The sequence below is a fragment of the Trachinotus anak genome, unplaced genomic scaffold, assembly GCF_046630095.1.
Source record: "Trachinotus anak isolate AG129_WGS33_773 ecotype Australia unplaced genomic scaffold, CSIRO_AGI_Tana_v1 ptg000003l, whole genome shotgun sequence".
In the NCBI taxonomy this organism is placed as follows: Eukaryota; Metazoa; Chordata; class Actinopteri; order Carangiformes; family Carangidae; genus Trachinotus; species Trachinotus anak.
This window is the reverse complement of record NW_027273854.1, coordinates 23,270,509-23,292,963: the sequence shown is the minus strand read 5'-3', so window position 1 is coordinate 23,292,963 and position 22,455 is coordinate 23,270,509. Positions and strand designations below refer to the sequence as shown.

Genomic DNA, 22,455 nt, shown 5'->3' with positions numbered 1-22,455 from the left:
GTTCCGTCGAAGTCAGTGAACAGAGAAACACATGAAACACGTGAAGCACGTAAAAAATGCGATCATGGATTTTCATCATTAAATTCTCTTAAGCAAAGAAAAACATCCACGGTGACAACGGAGACAGCTGTCAATTTACCACAGTATACCCACTGAAGAAAAGTACACTACGTCACCACTAATACCAGTAACAAAGTACATTTACTTGAGTACTTATGTATATTTTCCCAGTATCTGTATTTTACTTGAGTATTATTTTTTTTGGAAACTAGCTTTTACTCTTTGGAGGGAATTTTCTTTTATTTTGAAAAATGTGACAGATCATACACTGTGTTCATCTCAGGACCAAACCACAGCCAGCTCCTATACTGTCAGTCATGTTGTGCTGCTGCATTTTTTCACAGCTCAGTTTCAGCTTTGCATTGGCGTGATGATGGCTATGATAGATAAAGATGAGTCAGAAGATTCCTCACCAGATTCACTGGAGCACCACGGCCTTATCTTCAGTCTACGTTTGAGGTTTTGTCAGGATACACATACACAAAACTTTACTAACCTGTAGTAAGAGGTTTGGATTTGGTGGGTTTTTCAATAAACAGTAGATCAGGTGTTTGTGTGTTAAAAAGCATAAAAAAAAGATAATAGCAATGGTGAAAATGGCCTAATTTCCCAATAAGCTTCAGGAGCTCGTGAATAGAGGCCCAGTCACTGCATGTATCAATGCAATTTCAGCCAAAAAACATCTAAATCCTAATACCCAGTGGTGTAGTCTACACTGCAACAAATTGCTGTAAATTTACAGGAAAATTTCAACAGTATTCAATTCAATTTTATTTGTATAGCGCCAAATCATAATATACATTATCTCAAGGCACTTTACAGGGCAAGGTCAAGACCTTACTTTGTAACAGAGAAAAACCCAACAGTTCCCACAAAGAGCAAGCACTTGGCGACAGGGCGGAGGAAAAACTCTCTTTTAACAGGAAGAAACCTCCAACAGAACCGGGCTCAGGGTGGGGGGGTCTGCCTTGACCGGTTGGGTTTAGGAGGAGAAAGGGGGTGTGGGGGAGGAGAGTGGAGAAAAGAGAGAGAGAGAGAGAGAGAGACCAGGAACAGCTGTATGGGTAATGGTGTTATCAATAATAATGACAGGTAACAGTGGTTAATAGTAAAGATGAGTAGTGGTGGATCTGGGTCCTGCTGCTCCCGGGGCAGAGATACCTGCAGAATGAGAACAGAGAAAGGGAGAGAGAGGAGAAGCACAAACTACGGGAGAGAAAAAAAATACAAAGTTAATGGCATGAAGTAATCGTGAGAGAGAGAGAGAGAGAGAGAGAGAGCCCAGTGCATCATGGGAATCCCCCAGCAGTCTAGCTCTATGGCAGCATAACTAAGGGATGGGTCAGGACATGCCCAAGCCAGCCCTAACTATAAGCTTTACTAAACAGGACAGTTTTAAGCCTGATCTTAAAGGTAGAGAGGGGGTCTGCCTCCCGAACCCACACTGGGAGCTGGTTCCACAGGAGAGGAGCCTGATAGCTGAAGGCTCTGCCCCCCATTCTACTCTTACAAACTCTGGGAACCACAAGTTGACCTGCATTTAGAGAGCGAAGTGTCCTATTGGGAAAATAGGGAACTATAAGCTCTCCAAGGTACGATGGTGCCTGACCATTAATGGCTTTGTAGGTGAGGCGGAGGATTTTAAATTCGATTCTGGATTTTACAGGGAGCCAATGCAGAGAAGCTAACACAGGAGAGATGTGATCTCGTTTCCTCGTTCCTGTCAGTACTCGTGCTGCCGCATTCTGGATCAATTGGAGGCTTTTTACTGAATTTTTGGGACATCCTGACAATAAAGAATTACAGTAGTCCAGTCTTGAGGTAACAAATGCATGAACTAGCTTTTCAGCGTCCTTTAGAGACAGGATGGGTCTGATTTTTGCAATGTTGCGCAGGTGGAAGAAGGCTGTCCTAGAGACTTGCTTTATATGTGAAGTAAAGGACAAGTCCTGGTCAACAATGACACCAAGGTTTCTGACTGTAGCACTGGAGGCCAAGGTAATGTCATCTAGAGTCAGTATATTATCACACACATATTGTATCTCTGAGGTGTTTTAGGCCAATTACAATAACTTCAGTTTTGTCTGAATTTAAGAGTAAGAAATTACTGGTCATCCAGATTTTTATCCCTAAGACATACCTGAAGCTTGGCTACCTGGTTAGTCTCACCTGGCTTCATGGATAAGTACAGCTGGGTGTCATCTGCGTAACAATGGAAATTTATCTGGTGCCTCCTAATAATGTTTCCTAGGGGAAGCATATATAGAGTGAAAAGTATTGGTCCTAGCACAGAACCTTGTGGAACTCCATGACTGACTTTAGTGATGATAGAAGAGTCATTATTAAGATGAACAAACTGGAATCTATCTGACAAATACAGTATATGCTATATACCCACTAAGAAAGCTCCAGAATTTCCGTATAACCATTTAAAAATGCACAATGATAATGGTAATAACATAGTTTTGTGACATAATTTGCACTTTGGCAACTTGTTTTTGTAAAAATGGGTGCTGTGAATAATGTAATGTCAAGTAAAACCAAACCAGTCATAGTCTACAAGTGGATCTCCCTGACTGTCCTGTCTCTCTCTCACTGTGGCCGTCAGAATAAAGAAACAGGCTGTGGAGATAAAGGGCTGAATGGAAGACAGAGTATGGGTGACTCGGCTCTGTCCCTGGCGACACATGCAGCTTTTTCAGTCGCCCATGGAAGGGACGTCTGATCTGAAACAGCAGCTGCAGGTGTTACCTGTGTACCCATAGCAGCTAAAGAACAGACTGCACAGTGAGAGTGGAAATGTTCAATTCTTCATGCCACAGGCTTCCTCCAAGGTGGATATGGTACAGCCTATTGTTTTATTAATTGTATATTAGCCTATGTAGCCTATATTATAGTCTGTGTTAGTCTATATTACACAATAACCAATATAGGTAACAAGTCAACAATCAGCAAATTGATCATGCTAATATTCAATCCATTCACTTTGACCACAGTATACCCACTGAAGAAAAGTACACTACGTCACCACTAATACCAGTAACAAAGTACATTTACTTGAGTACTTATGTATATTTTCCCAGTATCTGTATTTTACTTGAGTATTATTTTTTTGGAAACTAGCTTTTACTCTTTGGAGGGAATTTTCTTTTATTTTTAAAAATGTGACAGATCATACACTGTGTTCATCTCAGGACCAAACCACAGCCAGCTCCTATACTGTCAGTCATGTTGTGCTGCTGCATTTTTTCACAGCTCAGTTTCAGCTTTGCATTGGCGTGATGATGGCTATGATAGATAAAGATGAGTCAGAAGATTCCTCACCAGATTCACTGGAGCACCACGGCCTTATCTTCAGTCTACGTTTGAGGTTTTAGAAACAAAGAAAGTTTCCTTTCGTTTTAAAAGTTTGCTGTGTTTACCACAACCAACCTTCATCACTGCCTCAAGAAAAAGACATATGAACATGACAGTGGCTCCTGTTATTGATTCGGTTGTGTTTTCATGGCCCTTTCTCTCAGATTTGTATCATGTTCTACAAACTTCTTATTCTACAGTTTCTACTAGTTTATTCAGTTGTTGTCATTAGGTTCTGTAAATGTGGAACAATGAACTTTTGAATAATTAAGTATTTTTAAAGTAAAGTATTTCAGAACTTTAACTCAAGTAAATTTGGCTATACAACTTTCTTGTGTGTTGGAGTAATATTTGACCAGAGGGCTCTACACTTTGACTCAAGTAGCAGAGCTGTGTACTTTGTCCACCTCTGAAAACTAATACCTAGAACCCTAAAAAGAAAAACTAAATGGTCCCAAACATTTATCCCATCAGTCCAAACATTAAACCAACAGGCAAGATACACAATCAGAAATAAATGGTAAATAAAAATAACAGGACAGTAGAGTAAATACTTTTAGGGCATACAAGTTTGAAATATATTTTAGTAGCAACTGCTGCTTTAAGTTCTTTTTAAAAACAGGAGATTGTGACATTTTTATAGTGTTATCAGCTCAGTCCAGACCTGTGGACCTCTGTAAACCGCACTACAACTCTTACATTTAAGTTCACGTTTCTTACACTTTATGAGATGCTTTTTTTTCTAGTCTTGTATGTATGTGAGGGAAGGTCAATTGCAATGGAAGTTTCTGTGAAATCATGTGACCACAGAGAGTCTGTCCCTCCAGCTGATGTCCTGTAAAACCTCTGAACACTGACTCCTCCTCAGCAGAGCTCACAGAGCGTCCTGAAGCCAACAAAACAGGTAAGATCATTTTGATAAACAGACAATGAAATACTTTAAAATAACAGAATTTAATAATTATTTAATGATACTGAAAGCATGAGAGAAACTGAAATTTTTTTTATCATGAAAAATCCAAAGACACAGTTTTTTTGTTTTTTTTCCTGCTGATCACATCCTCCATTTTTAATTCCCCGCCCTTCCTTTCACACAGCTCTTGGTTTCAGTTTGTTTTGTTTGTTGAAAATCGGCTTTCAGAGATTGACAGGCAGAGCAATACAGGACAAAATGCATTAAAGGGGCATCAGGAAGTTCTGACAGGACACCCAAACAACTGACTAAATCTTACAGTAACTGAACTGTTTGCTGCCAACTGTGTTTATCAGTATCATCATCTTTACTGTTTGTGTGCCTGTGCAAAATAACAAATAGACAACATACTGCAGTATGTTCTATTAATAGCGATATTTGATCCAACATCACATCTTCTGTTGGACACATGTAATTACATAAAAAAAAGCCAAAGAACAAGAGAGTGGTTTTTGTTCCTTGGACCAGGTGACCATGAATATATCACTTATTTACAATAATAACTGCACATTTCCTGTTCTCCAGGAATTACTTCTTATCGGGAATGTAATTAAAATATGAAACACAATAAAACTTTTCACCAGTCTGTTTGAGATTTAATCATGATTTTGTATATTAATTTAAAATTTCCTTCATTACAGGTGAATGAATCTGTGGTTTGTGTTTCATTGATATTTTATAAGCATCTCATCCAGAGACCAAACACCTGTTTATCCCCACAACGCTCACTACCCAGCATCATCATGTGAGTAGCCAATTATAATTATATAATAATTATACATGATTATATAATCATTATACAATTATAAATTATAATAATTATACAAGTCATGAGGTATAAATGATGCAATGATTACAGAGAAATTGAAGTTGCTGTTTAATATTTTATAATATATAACAGAATCTAAGGTAATAATTATAAAGTAACAATACATGGAAATGCAGTTCCACTAAGTTAATGACACAATGGCAGTAAAATGTAATGTATTCCAAGCTGGAATTTGTGTTATTTAAATGATAAATCTTTTGAATCCCGAACCTTAATTTGTTTTTGTTTTGTTTTTTTTTAAATGTCATCAGTTTATAATAGAATAACATCATTCTATTTTTGGTCTGATAATTTAAGATTCAGACATCCGATGACTAAAATCCTATAAATATTTTTACAATAAAATGTATAGTTAAAAATGACCGAGGTATCAGAAGTTTATCTAACAAATGTGGCTTAAAACTGGATAGAAATCCAATTTTAGCTTCTGGCAAGCAACCACAACACTGACGCATGAATATAGGGGATATGATGTCATTGATGGGTGACCTAATGAAACGGACTGTTACCATGATTAAAATAATTTCTCTGGTTTGGAAATTGTGAGAAACATTTGGGTTAATGTAAGTACAGAACTCAAAAAATACATACCATAGGTCAAACTGAGTGTGTCAGTGTTTCTAACCAACCACTGAACTTTGTCATTTCAGCTCCAATAAGCTGCCACATTTTGGACCAAATTACTTTTCAAATCAACAAAAGTTTCATGTGAAGTAACTATTAACTCTTCACCATCTCCTTTTCAAGTTGTTTGTGTCCTCAACACAAACTATGCGCTGTCATCGTATTTTTTGTTAAACTATATTTTTCTGGGCTTTATCTTTCTGTTTACAGAGGCTTATAAGATCACCATTAATCCAAGGCAAATGTCTACCTTTAGCCTTAATTGTTGTCCCCAGAGCATGTTGTCTACAACTTTAATAAATTCAGTGTAAAAGAAGTTCCATGCATCATTGACAAAAAATATTAACTTATATCTGTCCCAGTTTATAGCAATTACATCATAAATAAAAAGTTCAGTATTAATATTTTTATATTGCCTTAATGCATCTTGGTGGAAGATGAACGTTGGATACTTCTCCAGATTTAATATCAGGATCAGTGACAAGAATCCAACCAAGGTAGCTGTAAAATCAACTCTGGTAGATTTGATAGGTATCAATTGTAGATATTTCCTATAGTTAATTAATTTAATTCTAATTAATTTTCATGAAAAGTTATTCAAACAAAAATACATTCAAAATACAAAGGTTTCTCTTTTGGTCTAACAAGCTCAGAGGACAGGTTTATGGAAACATATTTGGCAACTTCTCTCTTCCCCTATCAGCTCTGTACAAAACATAGTTATCAATGTTGATGTCATTATCAGGAATGTTGCTATGTAACCATGTCTCAGACAGTGCCATTACACTAGGCTTATTATAAGCAAACTAAGTTGTACATAAATCAGTTTTAGTCAGTAGGCTCCTAATATTCAGGTGAATAACATGGAGACCCTTTGCAGTGTTAAGCTGAGACAACAATAAGGAAATAAAATATACACAAGTGCATCAATATGTCAAGTATATCGGGGTGTAAGGGAGAAAAACAAAGGAGAAGAGAGAGGGGCTGAGCATAAGGAGTAGATACGAGTAGAGAAGCATTAACATACACACCCACACACACCCACATGCATGCACAAAGTCATAAACTGGCAAAACTACAACATTAGGACAGAACAAAGATCATTCTGCCAATATAACAGGGGGTAGAGTGATTGTGACTCAGGATTCACAACATGACTTTGTGATAGCTCACTGCATCAAGACGTTCATGGCAAACTGAAAATTATTCACATTGTGTAGGTCTAACAGTATTATGTTGTGGTGACAACAAAACTCCCCATCAAAGTGATCCATGTGTAATTTCTCTTTTCTCGATGATTCACTGCTTTTCTGCAGGATCACCTTATTCAACAAGAGCAAACACTCCTCCGAAAAATACAAGGACATCATCTCCAAAAGTACTCTGATCCATTCAGGATCTCCAGCTCTCTATCAGCTCAGACCAGAGAAAGAGCAGGTTGGAAATCTGACCAGAATGACTATTGGGAAAAAAAATCCAAACAAAATCAACAAAACTATCTTACTCGTGGGTGAAATAGGAACAGGAAAATCCACTCTGGTTAATGCTCTGCTCAACTACACCATGGGAGTGAAGTGTGAAGACAACATCTGGTTTATGATGGAAGAGGAGAAGGAGAAGGAAGGTCAGTCAGAAAGTCGAACATCAGATGTGATTGTGTACGAGATTTTTGGCTTTGAAGATAAAACTCTGTCCTACTCTCTGACCATCATCGATACTCCTGGATATGGAAGCACCAAAGGGATTGAACATGATGACATTGTCAGTAAAGAATTATTGGAACTGTTCAGTTCAGACCATGGACTTCATGAAATTAATGCCGTGGGTCTGGTGTTGAGGGCGACTGAATGTCGACTGAGTGACCGACTAAAGTACATCTTTGATTCAGTGGTGTCTCTGTTTGGAAAAGACATTGAGAACAAGATTGTAGCTCTCATCACACACTCAACTGGAGGAACACCTACAAATGTTCTACAAGCTCTTGAAGCTGCAAACATTAAATGTGCCAAAAATGAGAAGCAGCAGGCGGTTCACTTCCTGTTTGATAACTGCCAGAAGACACAGAAATCAGAGGAAACCAGTACTGAACTGGTGAACGCATGGAGGGTAACAAAGAAGGGAATGAGTCAGTTTACTGCCTTCCTGGAGAGATCTTCACCTCAAAAGCTCAAGACAACAGTGAAAGTGCTGAAGACACGTGTAAGACTGGCAGCCTGCATCCAAAACCTGCAAGAGAGAATCATGTTGATTGAACTAAAACAGACAGAAATCCAACAGACTCGAGAAGGTCTGAAGAAACATGAAGAGGAGATGAGGAAGAATGAGGGGTTCACTGTAGAAGTGGATGAGGTCTACAAAGATAAAGAAACTATTGCTGGTGGGAGGTGGGGGTTGTTTTTTTTTGAAGGAGCTGTTGTCTGTACTGTCTGCCAAGAGAACTGTCACTATCCTGGATGCACAGTGGCCTGGAGTCCTGAAGGCTGTGAGGTCATAAAGAGAGGTCACTGTATTGTCTGTACCAATAAGTGTCCTGCATCAGATCATGTGAAGGAAACCTGGAGGTTTGTGAACAAGACAAGGAAAGTTCAGAGGACTGCAACAGAAATGAAAGAGGAATTTGAAAAGAATAAAGCTGAAAGTGAGAGGAAATCAAGCCTTTTGGAAAATCTAGAGAAGGAGATGAAAGACCTGACAGCACAGATGAATCAGTTGGTTGAGGAGGCCTACGAACATGTTGTCAGACTGGACGAGATTGCCCTGAATGTGAACTCACTGTCCACTCATGTCCACTTGGACTCCCTGATTGAGAAGCTGGAGAAGAAAGGAGACACAGAGAAAGTCCAGAAACTGGACAAGATGAGAAGTCGAGTGGATGAAGGAACCAAAGCAGGACTGAGATACATGTTTGGTAAAGTAACAGCAGGTTGGTAAAGCAGTTCAAGAAGTAATGAAGTAGGTGAACAACATCACTGTGAAGTTGTCAATACCATATAATATATATCATATTTCTGTATTATTATTACTGTTTTCCTCATGTGTAAGCAGCATTTTACTGTTGTAGCTGGTTGAGATGGAACTGATCTGAACTATTTTATACAGTTAAGTAACTGCATCATATTTTATAAGTTCATTATGTGTTATGTTAAATTCACTAGTAACTAAAGTTGTCAGATAAATGTAGTGGAGAACAAAGCAGCATACAAGTATAAATTAGCATAAAATGTAAAACGTACCTACAATTTGTACTTCAGTAAATGTACTTAGGTTCTGTCTTCTACTGAAAATGTGATCAGCTTATAAATTTCAAATGTGTAAGTCTGTGAAACTTCTCCTCTTTATAATGACTGTTGCTGTTCCATCAGTGTGTTTACATGAACCTCAGTAATCTGGTTACAGTTGGCTTTCTGTTGCGTAATCTGATTTGTTAGTTAACATGTAAATGAGGAACCTGCTTTCCCAGCTACATTTCTCTTGCAGAACAAGGTTTACTATGAATATAAGGATAATTACCTTTATAATAAGCTTTTAACAAGATAGACAGGGCAAGCCTTGTATTTAAATCCAAAATCAAACTAAACATGAAGCTAATGTAAAATTGCATCAACAAGTCTGAATAAGTCAGTCTCCAGGGCTTATATTTGATATATTATTATGTTCCCAGAATGAGATCGGGGATAACACAGAAATCTGGTCACTGATCTGCTTCATGTAAAACAAACATGGTTTTCTAAGATCATGTAAACACACTGACTGATGGACACACAGATCACTGTCTCATAACATCAGACTCTCACAGCAGCCTAATGCCAGTGTCTGAGTTTAACATGTAAATGTTTAGTACACATGGATCCAGCTGATTAATCCTTCAACATCCATGTGCTGTAAGGACAGTCTGCTTAAAGGCTCCAGAACAAGGGGATAAGTGGACTTGAAGTTGACCTTGTTTTTGTCAGCTGCTCTTTCTGGGGTGAAGGATGAACCATAAAATAAAGTTGGTATCTAAAAGTACAACTAGTATCTAACAGTAAAGCTGGTGAGTATAAGTGTAGCCTGTGCTGTGTTAAATGCAACAGAGACCCAGCTAACAGCTCTGCTTTTAAATTGAGTGAGGACACCCCCTGGTGTTCAATGTTCAGTACAAAGTTGGACTGTGTTGTACATTGGTTTCTGTTTGTTTTCTTAGTGTTAGTTGAATGTTTTTCTAATGTTTTCAGTCCATACAAGGCTGTGGTTTATTCTGGTGTTGCTCTCATGTTGGCACAGTCTCAGTAACCAGGTTGTGAGCCAGTAACATGTCACTGACATGATATAGTTAGACTTAGAGCTAGAGAAGAGTTAAACATGTTTTTTTCCTCATTATAATCACTTTGTACAGACAATGAAACAGATGCTGAACTCAGACAGAATGTAAAACTATTCTGCTGTTGGAGCAGAATTCAACTTTCACACTTGAGTGTTTTTGAAGAGTGGAGTCATGAAATCTAATGTCCTTCAGTTCGATTTTTACTTTGGTTTCTTCATGTGTCTTCATGCTTGAAATGACTAGTTCTGATATTTCAGTTGACACAGGCCGTGTGGAACATGATTCCTTTTATGTTTGACTTTATTTTTGAACAATTCATGTCTGTGAATTCAATATAATTTGTTATGCTACATTAAATCATGTCCTGATTGGTGCAGTTTTCTATGAATCATGAATAAAATGGAGTCTTCGCTGGATCATCAGGTGCTTTTTCAATCTGTTTCTCGTTGTTATTGAACCAGTCTCACTTTATTCTGAGCAGCAGGTCAACAGAGAAAACACTATTAAAGACCACTTAAAGTGTCATCAAGAATATGTGATAAACTTTGTTACTGATGATTTCTGTAGTGATCAATACCATGAGTTGAGATGAAGCTGTGTGGACTGACCATACTGAACTAACGTTATGTTCAGTTTTTACAGACACTTAAACAGCACTGCACAGACCTGACCATCTGCTGTTGAGTTGAAATGACGAAATTTGATGTCTGAGGTCCTTATACATATTTTACTTTCCATGCCAAAGGTGTAGGCCTATTAGCTTCAGTTTTTGCTAGAAGGTATTTCAGTACTGGGTTGTGCCTCCATGTGTACCTGCCTTGGGAGAGACTCACTTTACAACCAGTGAGGATGTGTCTGGGGGTAGCTGGAGTTGAGCATGGAGATCAGGATGGTTCTTCATGAAGGAAGGATGTTATAGGTCGCTCTAAGCAGGAAGCTGATCCTGCTTGCCTCTATCTCCCACAAGTCTTTCCAGCTGAACCTCCTTTTGTCTCTGCTCTCCCCATTTCATCCACTGAACCTGTCTTCCTTGTGTGACAGACTTAGCACATCTTGCTGCCTCCCTCTGATGCCAGACTTCCAGCACTACCAACTTTTATTGCTCTGGTAGGATTGCCTTGTTTCACAAGACTCTACTCTGAATCACCCCAAACCTCCTCTTCCTTGTTGAACTTGGCCCACATTGTCACCATGCTGGAGCTCTGCCTTTGCCTGTTGGATTGCTTCTTTTGGTGTCCATTTCTGTCCAGTTGTTAGGGACGATCCAACAGCTCTAGCCTTGTCTTGGTGCCTTTAAACTCCTCTACAAGACTTGATAGGCAGCTCAAGGTGCCGTGTCCATACAGGCCGAGGTTACTCAGACATTTTGGGACTCTGAACCACTTTCTCACATAGGAGGTGATTATTTTGTCAGAGTTCTCAACTCTTGTTAGGGGAATGTTAGTTACAGTTAGTGGCCACATCAGTTGGGGTAGCAGAAGAAACTATGGTACCAAAGTTTAGTTTAGTTCACAAAGGATCATGGATTGATTGATGTTCTCAAGGCCCCTGCTAACATCCTGCTTCAGCTGCTGGACCTGTCACAGTCTTTGAGGCTTACATCATAGCATCTTCTCAAGCTTTTTATAGGTTTCTCAGATACTGTTGGAATGGGTTTCTCTTTGATGAAGAACCTTTGATCTGACAGTTTTCCTTTGATGGCAACAGCCAGGAGATCTACAGAGTCACAAGCAGCCGATATAAGCAGCTTCACAACAAGGACATGCCAAACTGCAAACAATAATGGAGACTGTCTCCTACCTGTGGCAGAGCTGAAGCAAGGTGAACCAGAAACGCTCTCAGCATGAACAGCAGAGAGCGCGAGAGTGACCCGCTTTTATAGTGTGTCCCCTTGTGGTGATTGGCCAATGATCACCAAGCAATCTAGCACAAAGATCCTCTTAGGCCAAAAGCCGCTACAACAAGTCTTTATTCTGCTACACTTAGCGGCTGTCTGGTGCATCACTTCCATTGCCATAGAGAATGCTAATGGGGAGATAGTGCAGTCAGCCATGATGCCTATTTCAATCCTGCTATATGGTGGTAAAATCTGGTGTGGTGATGAAGGCCTGCAAGAAGGAAGTAGGAAGTAGACCTTAACCTTGTGATGGGCACTTTGAAGAAGTCAAAAGTATACATACACGACTCACAAAAAGTTAGGGATATTTAACTTTCGGGTGAAATTTATGGAAAATTTAAAAATTTCATGCTACAGTGATATTATATCATGAAAGTAGGTGTAGTGTCTGGGGCTCTATAGGATGTGTAACTTTATGGGTTTGGTATGTTTAGATAGGGGCCCCAAGTCAGAGGATGCACTAGGAGATGGGTGTTTCTCTGTTTAGGAGAATGTGGCCTTTTTTGGTCTTAGGTCTAGGGGTTTTGGAAGATGACTGTCCTTCTGACTGAGGCCTTTTATGGTATGGATTACATACGTTGTCTTAGGTTTAGGAAGACAACCAACTCATATAGATGGGGAGTTAGAGCAGTTATTCAGAGGAGATTCACATTGGCTTCGACTCCTCTCTCAGGCAACCCAGGGTGCTTGATTTGATGCTGGACTTCTTTGTAATAAACCTCTTTATATACAAGCAAGACGGTGTCAGCGGAGTTTTCTTCATCATCATCACATCATCGCTGTTTAAGAAACAACAAGAATTTGGCGTCACGAACAGGATTTCGAAGAAAGAGAGACAAGAATTTGGCGTCACGAACAGGATTTCGAAGAAAGAGAGACAAGAATTTGGCGTCACGAAGTCCGGACGTGTTGTGACCTGCGGCGTCTCCAACAACTTCAGCGCACCTACTCCCGCTCCAAGCCGCGGATACGGTGAGCATTTCTCACATGATTGGGCGCTGGTCTGTTCGTTGAGGCTGTTGTGTGTTTGCTGTCAGATCACACCGTAAAGAATCATGTGTGTGTGTGCCATGATGTGTTGATGTGTGGAGTGATGCTCCGTTCTAAATTGGGTTTTATTGCGTTGTGAACAACGCAATAGGGGGGAGTATAATAGAGAAGATAGAGAATAAAAGTTTAAGAAAGGAAGAAGAATAAAAGTTGAAGTAAAGGAAGTAGAGAAAATAAGAAGTTGAAGTAAAAAGTGTAGAATAGCCTAATTAGTAACGATAAGGTGAGCTAAACAACATCGTGCAAGATTAATGAAGATTGGGCCCTCAGCTTCTTAACGGTAAGACATGTGTATATTAGTCACTGCGTGAAAGTTGGCTTTGAGGAATAGTCAGATTTGGCTGAAAGAAAAAGAGGAAAGTAACAACCCTGGGCCCAGGGGAAATTGGAAACATGAAAAAGAGACAAGGTAAAAGAGAAGATAAAGGTAAAAGTAAAGAGACAATAGAGGAATAGAAAGAAATGAGAAAATAAGAGTTAAAGAAAGAAGCCGCAGATTTGGATAGAAGACCTCTGGGAGGCGGTTTTAGACGGGCCAAAAATCCTGGAACATCACTAGGTGAATTTCGGGTCAGTTCTAGGAACTGGAGGTGTAGAAAGGAAAATTCAATTGTAAGTTCCCACTCGAACACTAGTTGACGAACAGTGTCTGAAGCAGCCTCTCATTGAATATCTACACCTCATAAGGTAGCATAAATTTAGAAGGAAAAAGAGAGAAAAGAAGCGGTGAAAAGCATGCTATAGGAAAAGTATGAATGAGTTGGCTTTGAGAATTTGGGATTAAATGCTGCTTGTGTTTTTTGGGATGATGTTGAATTTGCTGTGTGCTTTTATTTTGTGAGTTTGCTCTGTGCCTTTGTTTGTTGGATGATTGGTCTCTGCCTGTGTGTCTGTGTGTGTGTGGAGCGCTGTCTCAGCTGTGTTTCAGCTGTGTGTGAAAGGTATGGGTTGGTTAATGTGGTTTATGTTAATGTGATAGATTTCATATTGAATAGGCATATATAGGTTGTGGTTGAGAACAGGAGATTTAGTAATCTATAAGGGAAGATATTTTGTCATTTAGTGTTAAAAACTTATGAGCCTCAAAAATAAGAGGACATTATACACGTGAATAAAACAACATGAGCCTCAAAAATAAGAGGACTTTATATGTATGTGACTAAAAACTTATGAGCCTTTGAGGGGGACTTTGATAAGATCTATGAGCCTCTTTCGAGGGGACATTTTCAATTTGTAAGAACATATGAGCCCCAAAAAGGACGTATAAGATTTTGAAGAGAACTGTAAAAATTAGTGAGGATATTTTGTGTGCATAAGTATGGGTAAAAAGATTTAATAAGTATTAGAAAGGGAAATAAAGTTAAATTTTTTGATTAAGTTTATTGAATTTGGAATGTGAGTTAGCGATGAGTGCAATGTGTGGTCCTTCTCTGTCCATCTTTCTTGTTGTCTGTGAGTTTCTCAGTGAGTCTGTGTGTGTGATTGTATGTAGTGGATTTGTCTGTTTAAAGAACATACAGTCTTATTCAAAATAGGGGAGAAGATAGATTTGGCTGTTAATGGAGGTTTTGTATTTTTGGTGGTTGACTGAGATTCTGCTCTGGTTTGTGTGTGTGTTCTTTGTTTCTGACTCTATGCTTTGTCATGTGGAGTCTATCTGATCTTGGGGAGATATATGGAAATTGGGCTAGATGTTCACTCTTTGAGAGTTAGAATATACTGGAAGTTCTTGCTAATTTTAAGAGGTGGAGCAAAGGGGGATACCCCACATAGAATGCAAATAAGATGGCTCTTTCTAATAGGAGGAGTGGTGAGGGTGCTCCCTCCCTTCTCTCCTTGTAAGGTAGTGTAATGGAGAAAGATGTTAGGTCATTATGATTTGGCAGTTTGTAGGATATTGGAATCATTGTAGAGTAAAAAGAATACTAGGAAGTACAGCTTGTGGATAATAATATACTATTGGAAGATTTAAGATGCTATTAGAGTGAAACAAACTAAAACATCTAAATTGATAATGTATTGTATGAAATGATAACTTGGTGTTCATTAATGGTTGTAGTTTAAAAGAAGGAAAACATCTGATGTAGATAAAAATGACCTAAGTGTTGGTAGATAATATGCGTAAATCACACTGAGTAGTTTATTGTGTTGTTTATAAGGACCTAGTGAGTTCATAAGATACTGAATTTTTGTCTGTTTTCTCTTTTTCCTCCTTTATCCACCTATGGTGTGTGAGAGTGGGAGGAGGAGAGAAAGGAGACGAAGTGCGTCTGAATTGGGATCTTCCAAAGTGCAGACGAGAAGGCAGCTGGCCAGTGCGTCACATGGATTGAGGCTTGCTGACGACAGAGTGTGCAGCTCCTGAATCCAGGCTGATCAAGGCTAGTGTGGTTTTATCCACAAACTCATAATAAGAACATTTTTTTAATTTGGGGTTAATAGAATACATCCATCTCTCTACATATGCAAAAGATAATACATGTTGTAGTCATTTAGAAGAAAAGCTTGGCAACGGACTGATGGGTCCTGTTATCGTGTAGGAGATAAATTGAGTGCTGGCTACGCAGTAGTAAAAGCCCAAGGAACTGAATTTGTTGTTGAGAAGGCTGAAGTAGTACCACAGCCTGCATCTGCACAGCTTGCTGAACTTGTAGGGCTAACTGAAGCGTGTTTGTTGGCGGAAGGTAAGCGAGTGACAATATATACAGACTCTGCATATGCACATAATGTGTATCACTTGTTTGGATCAGTGTGGAAAAACCGAGGGTTTAAGAAAACAGATGGTTCTCCAATACAGCATCACGCTCAGATAATGAAACTGTTGCATGCTATGATGAAGCCTAAAGAAATAGCAATAGCTAAATGTGCAGCACATAAAGTGGATGTGTCAAAGGTCACACAAGGGAATAAAGCGGCTGATGAAGCTGCAAAAGCAGTAACAGGAGCAGACAAATTGGGTAAAGTTCTTCTGGTAACTCATGAAGTGAATTTGGAAGATAAAATTACACTTAGGGATGTGATTTCAATGCAGGAAGCTGCTCCTGCAATGGATAAACAGTTGTGGCTAGACCGAGGTGCCACCCAAGATTCTATTGGTCTTTGGAGAAATCATGAGGGGCTGATAGTAGCACCTCCAGACCTGTTAGGCCTGATGATTCAGGAAGCGCATGGGTTAGCTCATGTTGCAAGGGGGGAAGTTAGGAGAAAGATTACAAAGGAGTATGGGTTTTGGGCACCATATTTGCTTGAACAAATTGATTATGTCATAGGTAGATGTACTATCTGTCTGAAAAATAATGTTCGGAGGGGTGTGATGGTTCCCCCTGGTCACATTCCAACTCCGAGGGGTCCTATGCGTGAGTTAGTTGTGGACTTTGTGGACATGATAAAACCAGTTGAAGGTAAGAGATATATGCTAGTTGTCGTGGACAGATTTTCGCGATGGCCTGAGGCTTGTCCAACCAAGCGGAAGGATGCTCAGTCGGTTGCCAAGTTTTTGTGTAGAGAGGTCATAAGCAGGTGGGGACTTCCAGATAGGATATCCTCAGACAATGGGAAGGAGTTTGTGAATAAAACAGTGAAATTGATTTTGCAAAAACTGGGAATTAAACAGCATCTTGAAGCAGTCTATCATCCGCAAAGTCAAGGGATTTGTGAAAAAAAATGAATGGTGTTTTGAAAAATCGCATTGTTAAAATCTGTCAACACACGGGCCTAAATTGGATAGCGGCACTTCCGCTGGCGCTAATGGTGTGTCGCTCAAGTGAGCTGCGTGATTTGCATATGACACCTCATGAGTTGGTCACGGGAAGACGGATGCCAACGTCTTGTTTGCGTACAAGTGGAAAGGGTCCAAGCCTGGCCCTTTTGAAAGATGAAATGCGAGCGTATGTTACATATATGGCTACTTTGCATAAAAGAATATCCACATATGTTTCTGACAGGCAAAGACAAGAGGAGGTGCAGGAGAGGCTCAATGAGCAAAAGAGGAGCACAGTGCAACCTGGAGACAAGGTGTTCGTGAGGGTGTTTAGAAGGAAGTGGTGATAGAAGGCAAACTAGTAGAGCAATATCCATTTTGAATATCTGAATCTTTAACATATATTTTCTGTTATTATTTTTTAGTAGTTTCTTATTATAGAGTGGTATGATTAAAGGGGGGAAATGGAAAAGGTGATTTATAACTAGGAATAATGTAAAAGTACGATATTGTGAATTTCACATCTACTTATAAGGTGCTAATCTGCATTTGATGTTTCAATTTGCATCTGTTGTTTCTGCAAAGATACTGTTTGGTGTTTTCTTTTTTCCTCCTAGAACGATATTGAGGGAAGACCACTGCGAGGGTGGTTGGTTCTTCAGGAATTCTGACATTCTGAAGACATTCAGACATGGACAATAAAAAGGACTGGCCAGATTTAAAAACACCATCGACACTACACTGAGAGTCGACGCTGCTGAGGAGCTGCAGTGTGATGCATTTTTCTGTTTTCTCTTACATATATTTTCATAATATTGGATTTTGTTCTGTTTATTGTAATCTGTGATAGTAATAGAGGATGTTTATATAGTAGTGATAATTTAGCCAAACTATTATGTCTTGCTTAGTTTTGAGTTTCTTTATTACATGAGTAATACTTTTTATTATATTTTATAAAGTTTTTGTTTTAATTGATTGAAGAATGATGTTTTCTGTTATTGAGTAAATATACTGGAATCTCAGATGTTTTCTTTTTTTTTCGGGGATGCTTAGGGATATTGGTGCTAGGCAGGGAAAGGTCCATTGGAAGGTGCGATGGGTCGACCAGCCTGAATTTGGACATTGTTTTGATTTTATTTTCTGAGGTTTCCATATGTATTTGCTTAAGTCATATCCCTATACATATTGTTAAAATTCTTCCTTTTTAATTGGTCTGGAGTACTATATGTGGTCGCCTAAGGCAGAGGGGCCGTGAGAGAATTTTCCTGTCTAGATTGTTTGATGGACATTTCAGGACAGATAGCTGCCTGACAGGTTTTTCACTCTCACACTCCACAAAGTTGTTGACTTGCTAAGGTTATGCTGTAGGAGGAACTGTTATTTTTGTCACAACTGCAAGCATGTATGTGTTATTCATTTATTTTTCGAGACTCTGCGTAGTCTCGAAGGGGGGAAATATGTAGTGTCTGGGGCTCTATAGGATGTGTAACTTTATGGGTTTGGTATGTTTAGATAGGGGCCCCAAGTCAGAGGATGCACTAGGAGATGGGTGCTTCTCTGTTTAGGAGAATGTGGCCTTTTTTGGTCTTAGGTCTAGGGGTTTTGGAAGATGACTGTCCTTCTGACTGAGGCCTTTTATGGTATGGATTACATACGTTGTCTTAGGTTTAGGAAGACAACCAACTCATATAGATGGGGAGTTAGAGCAGTTATTCAGAGGAGATTCACATTGGCTTCGACTCCTCTCTCAGGCAACCCAGGGTGCTTGATTTGATGCTGGACTTCTTTGTAATAAACCTCTTTATATACAAGCAAGACGGTGTCAGCGGAGTTTTCTTCATCATCATCACATCATCGCTGTTTAAGAAACAACAAGAATTTGGCGTCACGAACAGGATTTCGAAGAAAGAGAGACAAGATAGGGCATTTGAGTAGAAACATGCATACCACAACAAAAAATGTCAGTGTCTCAATAACTTGTCATGTGTCCTTGAGCATCAATTACAGCTTGACAACGACATCTCATGCTTTTCACAAGTTGACTTATTGTCTGCTGAGGCATGGCATTCCACTCTTGAAGGGCTGCCCTCGGGTCATTGAGGTTCTGGGGTGCAGGGTGACGACCCTCTACACGACAACTCAGCTGATCCCATGGGTTTTCTATGGGATTCAGGTCTGGAGAAAGAGCAGGCCACTCCATTTGAGGTACCCCAGCCTCCAGCAGCCGTTTCCTGATGATGCGACCTTGATGAGCTGGGGCATTGTCATCCATGACGATGAGATCAGGCCTGTGTTGCTCATGCAGAGGCACAATGACTGGATTAATGATGTTATTCAGGTAGTATCAGCTTGTCACAGTACCATTCACAAGGTGTAGGGCAGTTCTGTATTGACTAGACACACCTGCCCAGACTGTAACACCACCACCTCCAAAGGCTCGTCTGATGACAACAGTGGCTGATGCATAGTGTTCTCCTTGACGTCTCCAACAGCGTTCCCATCATTCCTGCTCAGTGTGAATCAACTTTCATCAGAGAATGGCACTGACGCCCACTGGTTCCTCATCCAGCGCAAATGCTCCCTGACCCATGCAAGATGATGATGCCTGTGCCTGGTGGTGTGGTCAGGTACCCTTGCAGGTTGTCTAGCACGCAGACCGTGCTGATGTAAGTGGTTTCAAATGGTCTGATGTGACACTTGGGTGCCTCTCACCTCCCTTAAACGTGCCTGGAGTGGCATTCATCATCCAGTTCCGCAGGGCACTGTTCACAATGAAGCAGTCATCAGCATGGGATGTGGCCAAAGGACGTCCACTTCTATGCCTTTCTGTGACTCTTCCAGTCTCTCTGTGCCTCTGTTGCAACCTGCTGATGACACTCTGCCACACTCTTAGCTCAGTGGCAACTTCCCTCTGAGAACATCCTGTTTGAAGCCTTGCAATGGCCAGGTACTGTTGATTGATTGTTAGGTGTTGTCTTGGTCTCATGATGTCAAAATGTGAACAGCATGACGAAGAGGACTGTTTAAATACAAAATGTCATTGAACCAGGACATTCAGTGGTCGTTTCATGGATCAGACACAGTTTTTGTGTATATATGTACATATATACAGAAATTAGACTCTACAACAACAATGGAGAGGTCTCACCTCCCACTTTATGGGATGCCCTGAAGGCTGTCCTGAGAGGGAAAATTATAGCAATAACTTCATGTAGCCGGAGGTTGTTTCCCTCCCGGCCACTACATGGCACTGTGTCAACTCGCCGGGCACCCTGATCACTGGGCGGCGCCGTGCACACTGTTATATACAGGTGTGTGGGTATACCTGACTCTCTTTTCTGCTCCAATCTCCTGTGGTGGCTGTGGTCTGGCGTGGCAGAGCCCGTTTGTTTGGCGTGGCCGCCATCGAGGCGCACAATATCCTCTATACAGGTAAAGCGCTCTGCCATTTCTCCTTTTTACATGTGTGCGTAACGGGCATATTGGTGATGCAATCTCCGCTCTTTGTAGCGTGTAGCATGGCCGACTGGAGACGGTTTGCTCCACTGGAAGCCCTCTGGGTCCGGTAGCTCGTCCGTTTGGTAGGTCGATGTTGTCTGCCTGTCCATCGAGTCTGTCACTCAGTTCCCAGCTGATTATTGTCATGTGTACTTGTAGGCTGCCGTGTAATTGAGCCGCGGCCTGTTAGGCTCTCACTCTCCCCTGGGGCCTCATTGTTACATTGCAAGGTGAGGTGGAGGTAATTTGTTTGGCCCGCTATTGGCCACCACTCCCTGGATTTTCGCTGCTGTTTTGGCTCCCGTCTTTTGGACAACTGTGGCGACACCTGTTTTAAACAATTTTGTATAAATTTGTCTTCATTGGTTGCCTTAATGTGTGCCAAGGGCAACATTTATTTAGGTTATATTTTGTTTGTTAGGAATTCATTTAGTTATTTGTATTTCTTTGGATTTGGTTTCTTTTGTTTTGTTATTTCATTTAAATATTTGTTTGTCCACACCAGTCTGTGTGGCACATGGCATGTTTTTATTAATGCTCCTCTTTGTCATTGGTCAGGTGGTGTGGGCCGAAGGCGGCAGTCCAATCCCTGGTGGCAGTGTCTTCTTCACGATTTCCTTTTGCTGTGTGTGGGTGTGCAGTGTCGCGGGTGGTTTGTTTCAGGACCCTGTCCCCCTTTTTGGTTTCCTCTTGCCGCATGGTAAACCCCAGCCCTGTCCTCATCCTCATTCCCTGCCTATGTGCTAATTTTATCGAATTATTGTGTTGGGCTGGTGTGACACTTTAATTTTGTGTCTATGTTTTTGATAGATTCCTTTTGTAAAATAAAATTTATTTTCCTTAATTGAAAACCGTCTCTTGCCGCGTGGTATATTGAGAACCTGTGTGACCTTACTCCTTTAATAAAAGAAAAACACTTATATTAGAATTTCCTGGGGGTGAAATTCCCCCGGGTGGCGTTGTCGCAACCGAACAAATAACCCGACCTCCCTCGCCACGCCACATTCATATAAGAAAAAAGTAAGGAATAAGACATTACAGGAATTACAAAACAAGCCAAAGGAATGTTAAAACAAACACACAAATTAAGCATGGTACAGGAAATTAAGAGAATAAGGAATTAAATTAATAGTTTAGCAACACAGGAAATTGAGAAAAATGCAATGTTCCTCAGAGACATTATGAAAGTGGAATTAAGTCTCTGAAAACGCTTGCATTGAAACTGAAAAAAAAAACTGCAGAGAACACAATCCATAGAATTAGGTATCGAAGTCAAAAGTGGATTTTAAAAAAAAAAAAGGAAAAAAAAAAAAAAAAAGCTTAGTGACATCCAGGAAGCTTCAGAAGTTTTTTTGTTTTTTTTTTTAACTCTAAATTCAACAGTTCCTGGCGGAAGTGTAACCCAAATTGACACCCATTTAAATTCCCTAAAGTTATCAACCTTAAATGAAGAACAAAATAGAAAGATGACTACTAACTTAACTGAAGGTGGATTTAGTAGGCTCAAATTGAATAAATCACCAGGATCAGATGGTTATACAGCAGAATGGTATAAAGAATTTAAAGATGAGTTAATTCCCATTGTATTCCCTACACTGAGCTGGGCTTTACAGAAAGCACAGATGCCTCCCAGCTGGAGAGAAGTGATAATCTCAGCCACACCAAAAGAAGTCAAGGATTAAATGGAATGAGGATCCTTTAGACCACTATCTGTTCTCAATGTAGACTATAGACTGTTTACTGCCATCATGGCCAAACAATTAGAAGAGTTCCTGCCCACAGTGATACATAATGATCAGACACAAGATCAACATAGGCAAGTGCAATTATTTGCCTATCCATAAAAAAATTAAGGAAGATATAGTGAGATGGAACCTAATTCCTTTCTTTAGCCTCAGCTCAAGGATTGAATCTATTAAAATGAATATATTATCCAGATTATTATATCTATTCCAGACTCTATGCCAATCAAGGTTAACCAATAACCAAGTTAATGAATAGGAGAAAATGTTATCAAAATATATATGGTAAGGTGATGGACCTAGAGTCCACCTCGAAACATTGCAAAGAGAAGGGGGGTGGGGCTTGCCTTATCTTAGATATTATTATTTTGCAACACAGATGAGAGCGATGATATGCTGGTGCAACTCATCAAACACTGCTC

At 40.0% G+C, this 22,455-nt stretch overlaps 1 protein-coding gene and 1 long non-coding RNA gene across 2 annotated transcripts; both read left to right on the top strand.

Moving 5' to 3' along the window:
• The first annotated feature begins 4,183 nt into the window (after window positions 1-4,183).
• On the top strand, window positions 4,184-10,562 carry LOC139618603 (uncharacterized). Its single transcript, XM_071474687.1, has 3 exons — window positions 4,184-4,321; window positions 5,032-5,135; window positions 7,160-10,562. Coding segments are annotated over exons 2-3 (1,617 nt in total). The 5' UTR covers window positions 4,184-4,321; window positions 5,032-5,133; the 3' UTR covers window positions 8,775-10,562.
• Window positions 10,563-10,590: 28 nt separating this feature from the next.
• On the top strand, window positions 10,591-22,024 carry LOC139618610 (uncharacterized). Its single transcript, XR_011689756.1, has 5 exons — window positions 10,591-12,422; window positions 18,716-20,225; window positions 20,304-20,374; window positions 20,451-20,521; window positions 20,850-22,024. It is a non-coding gene; the product is annotated as an uncharacterized lncRNA (long non-coding RNA).
• Window positions 22,025-22,455: the final 431 nt, after the last annotated feature.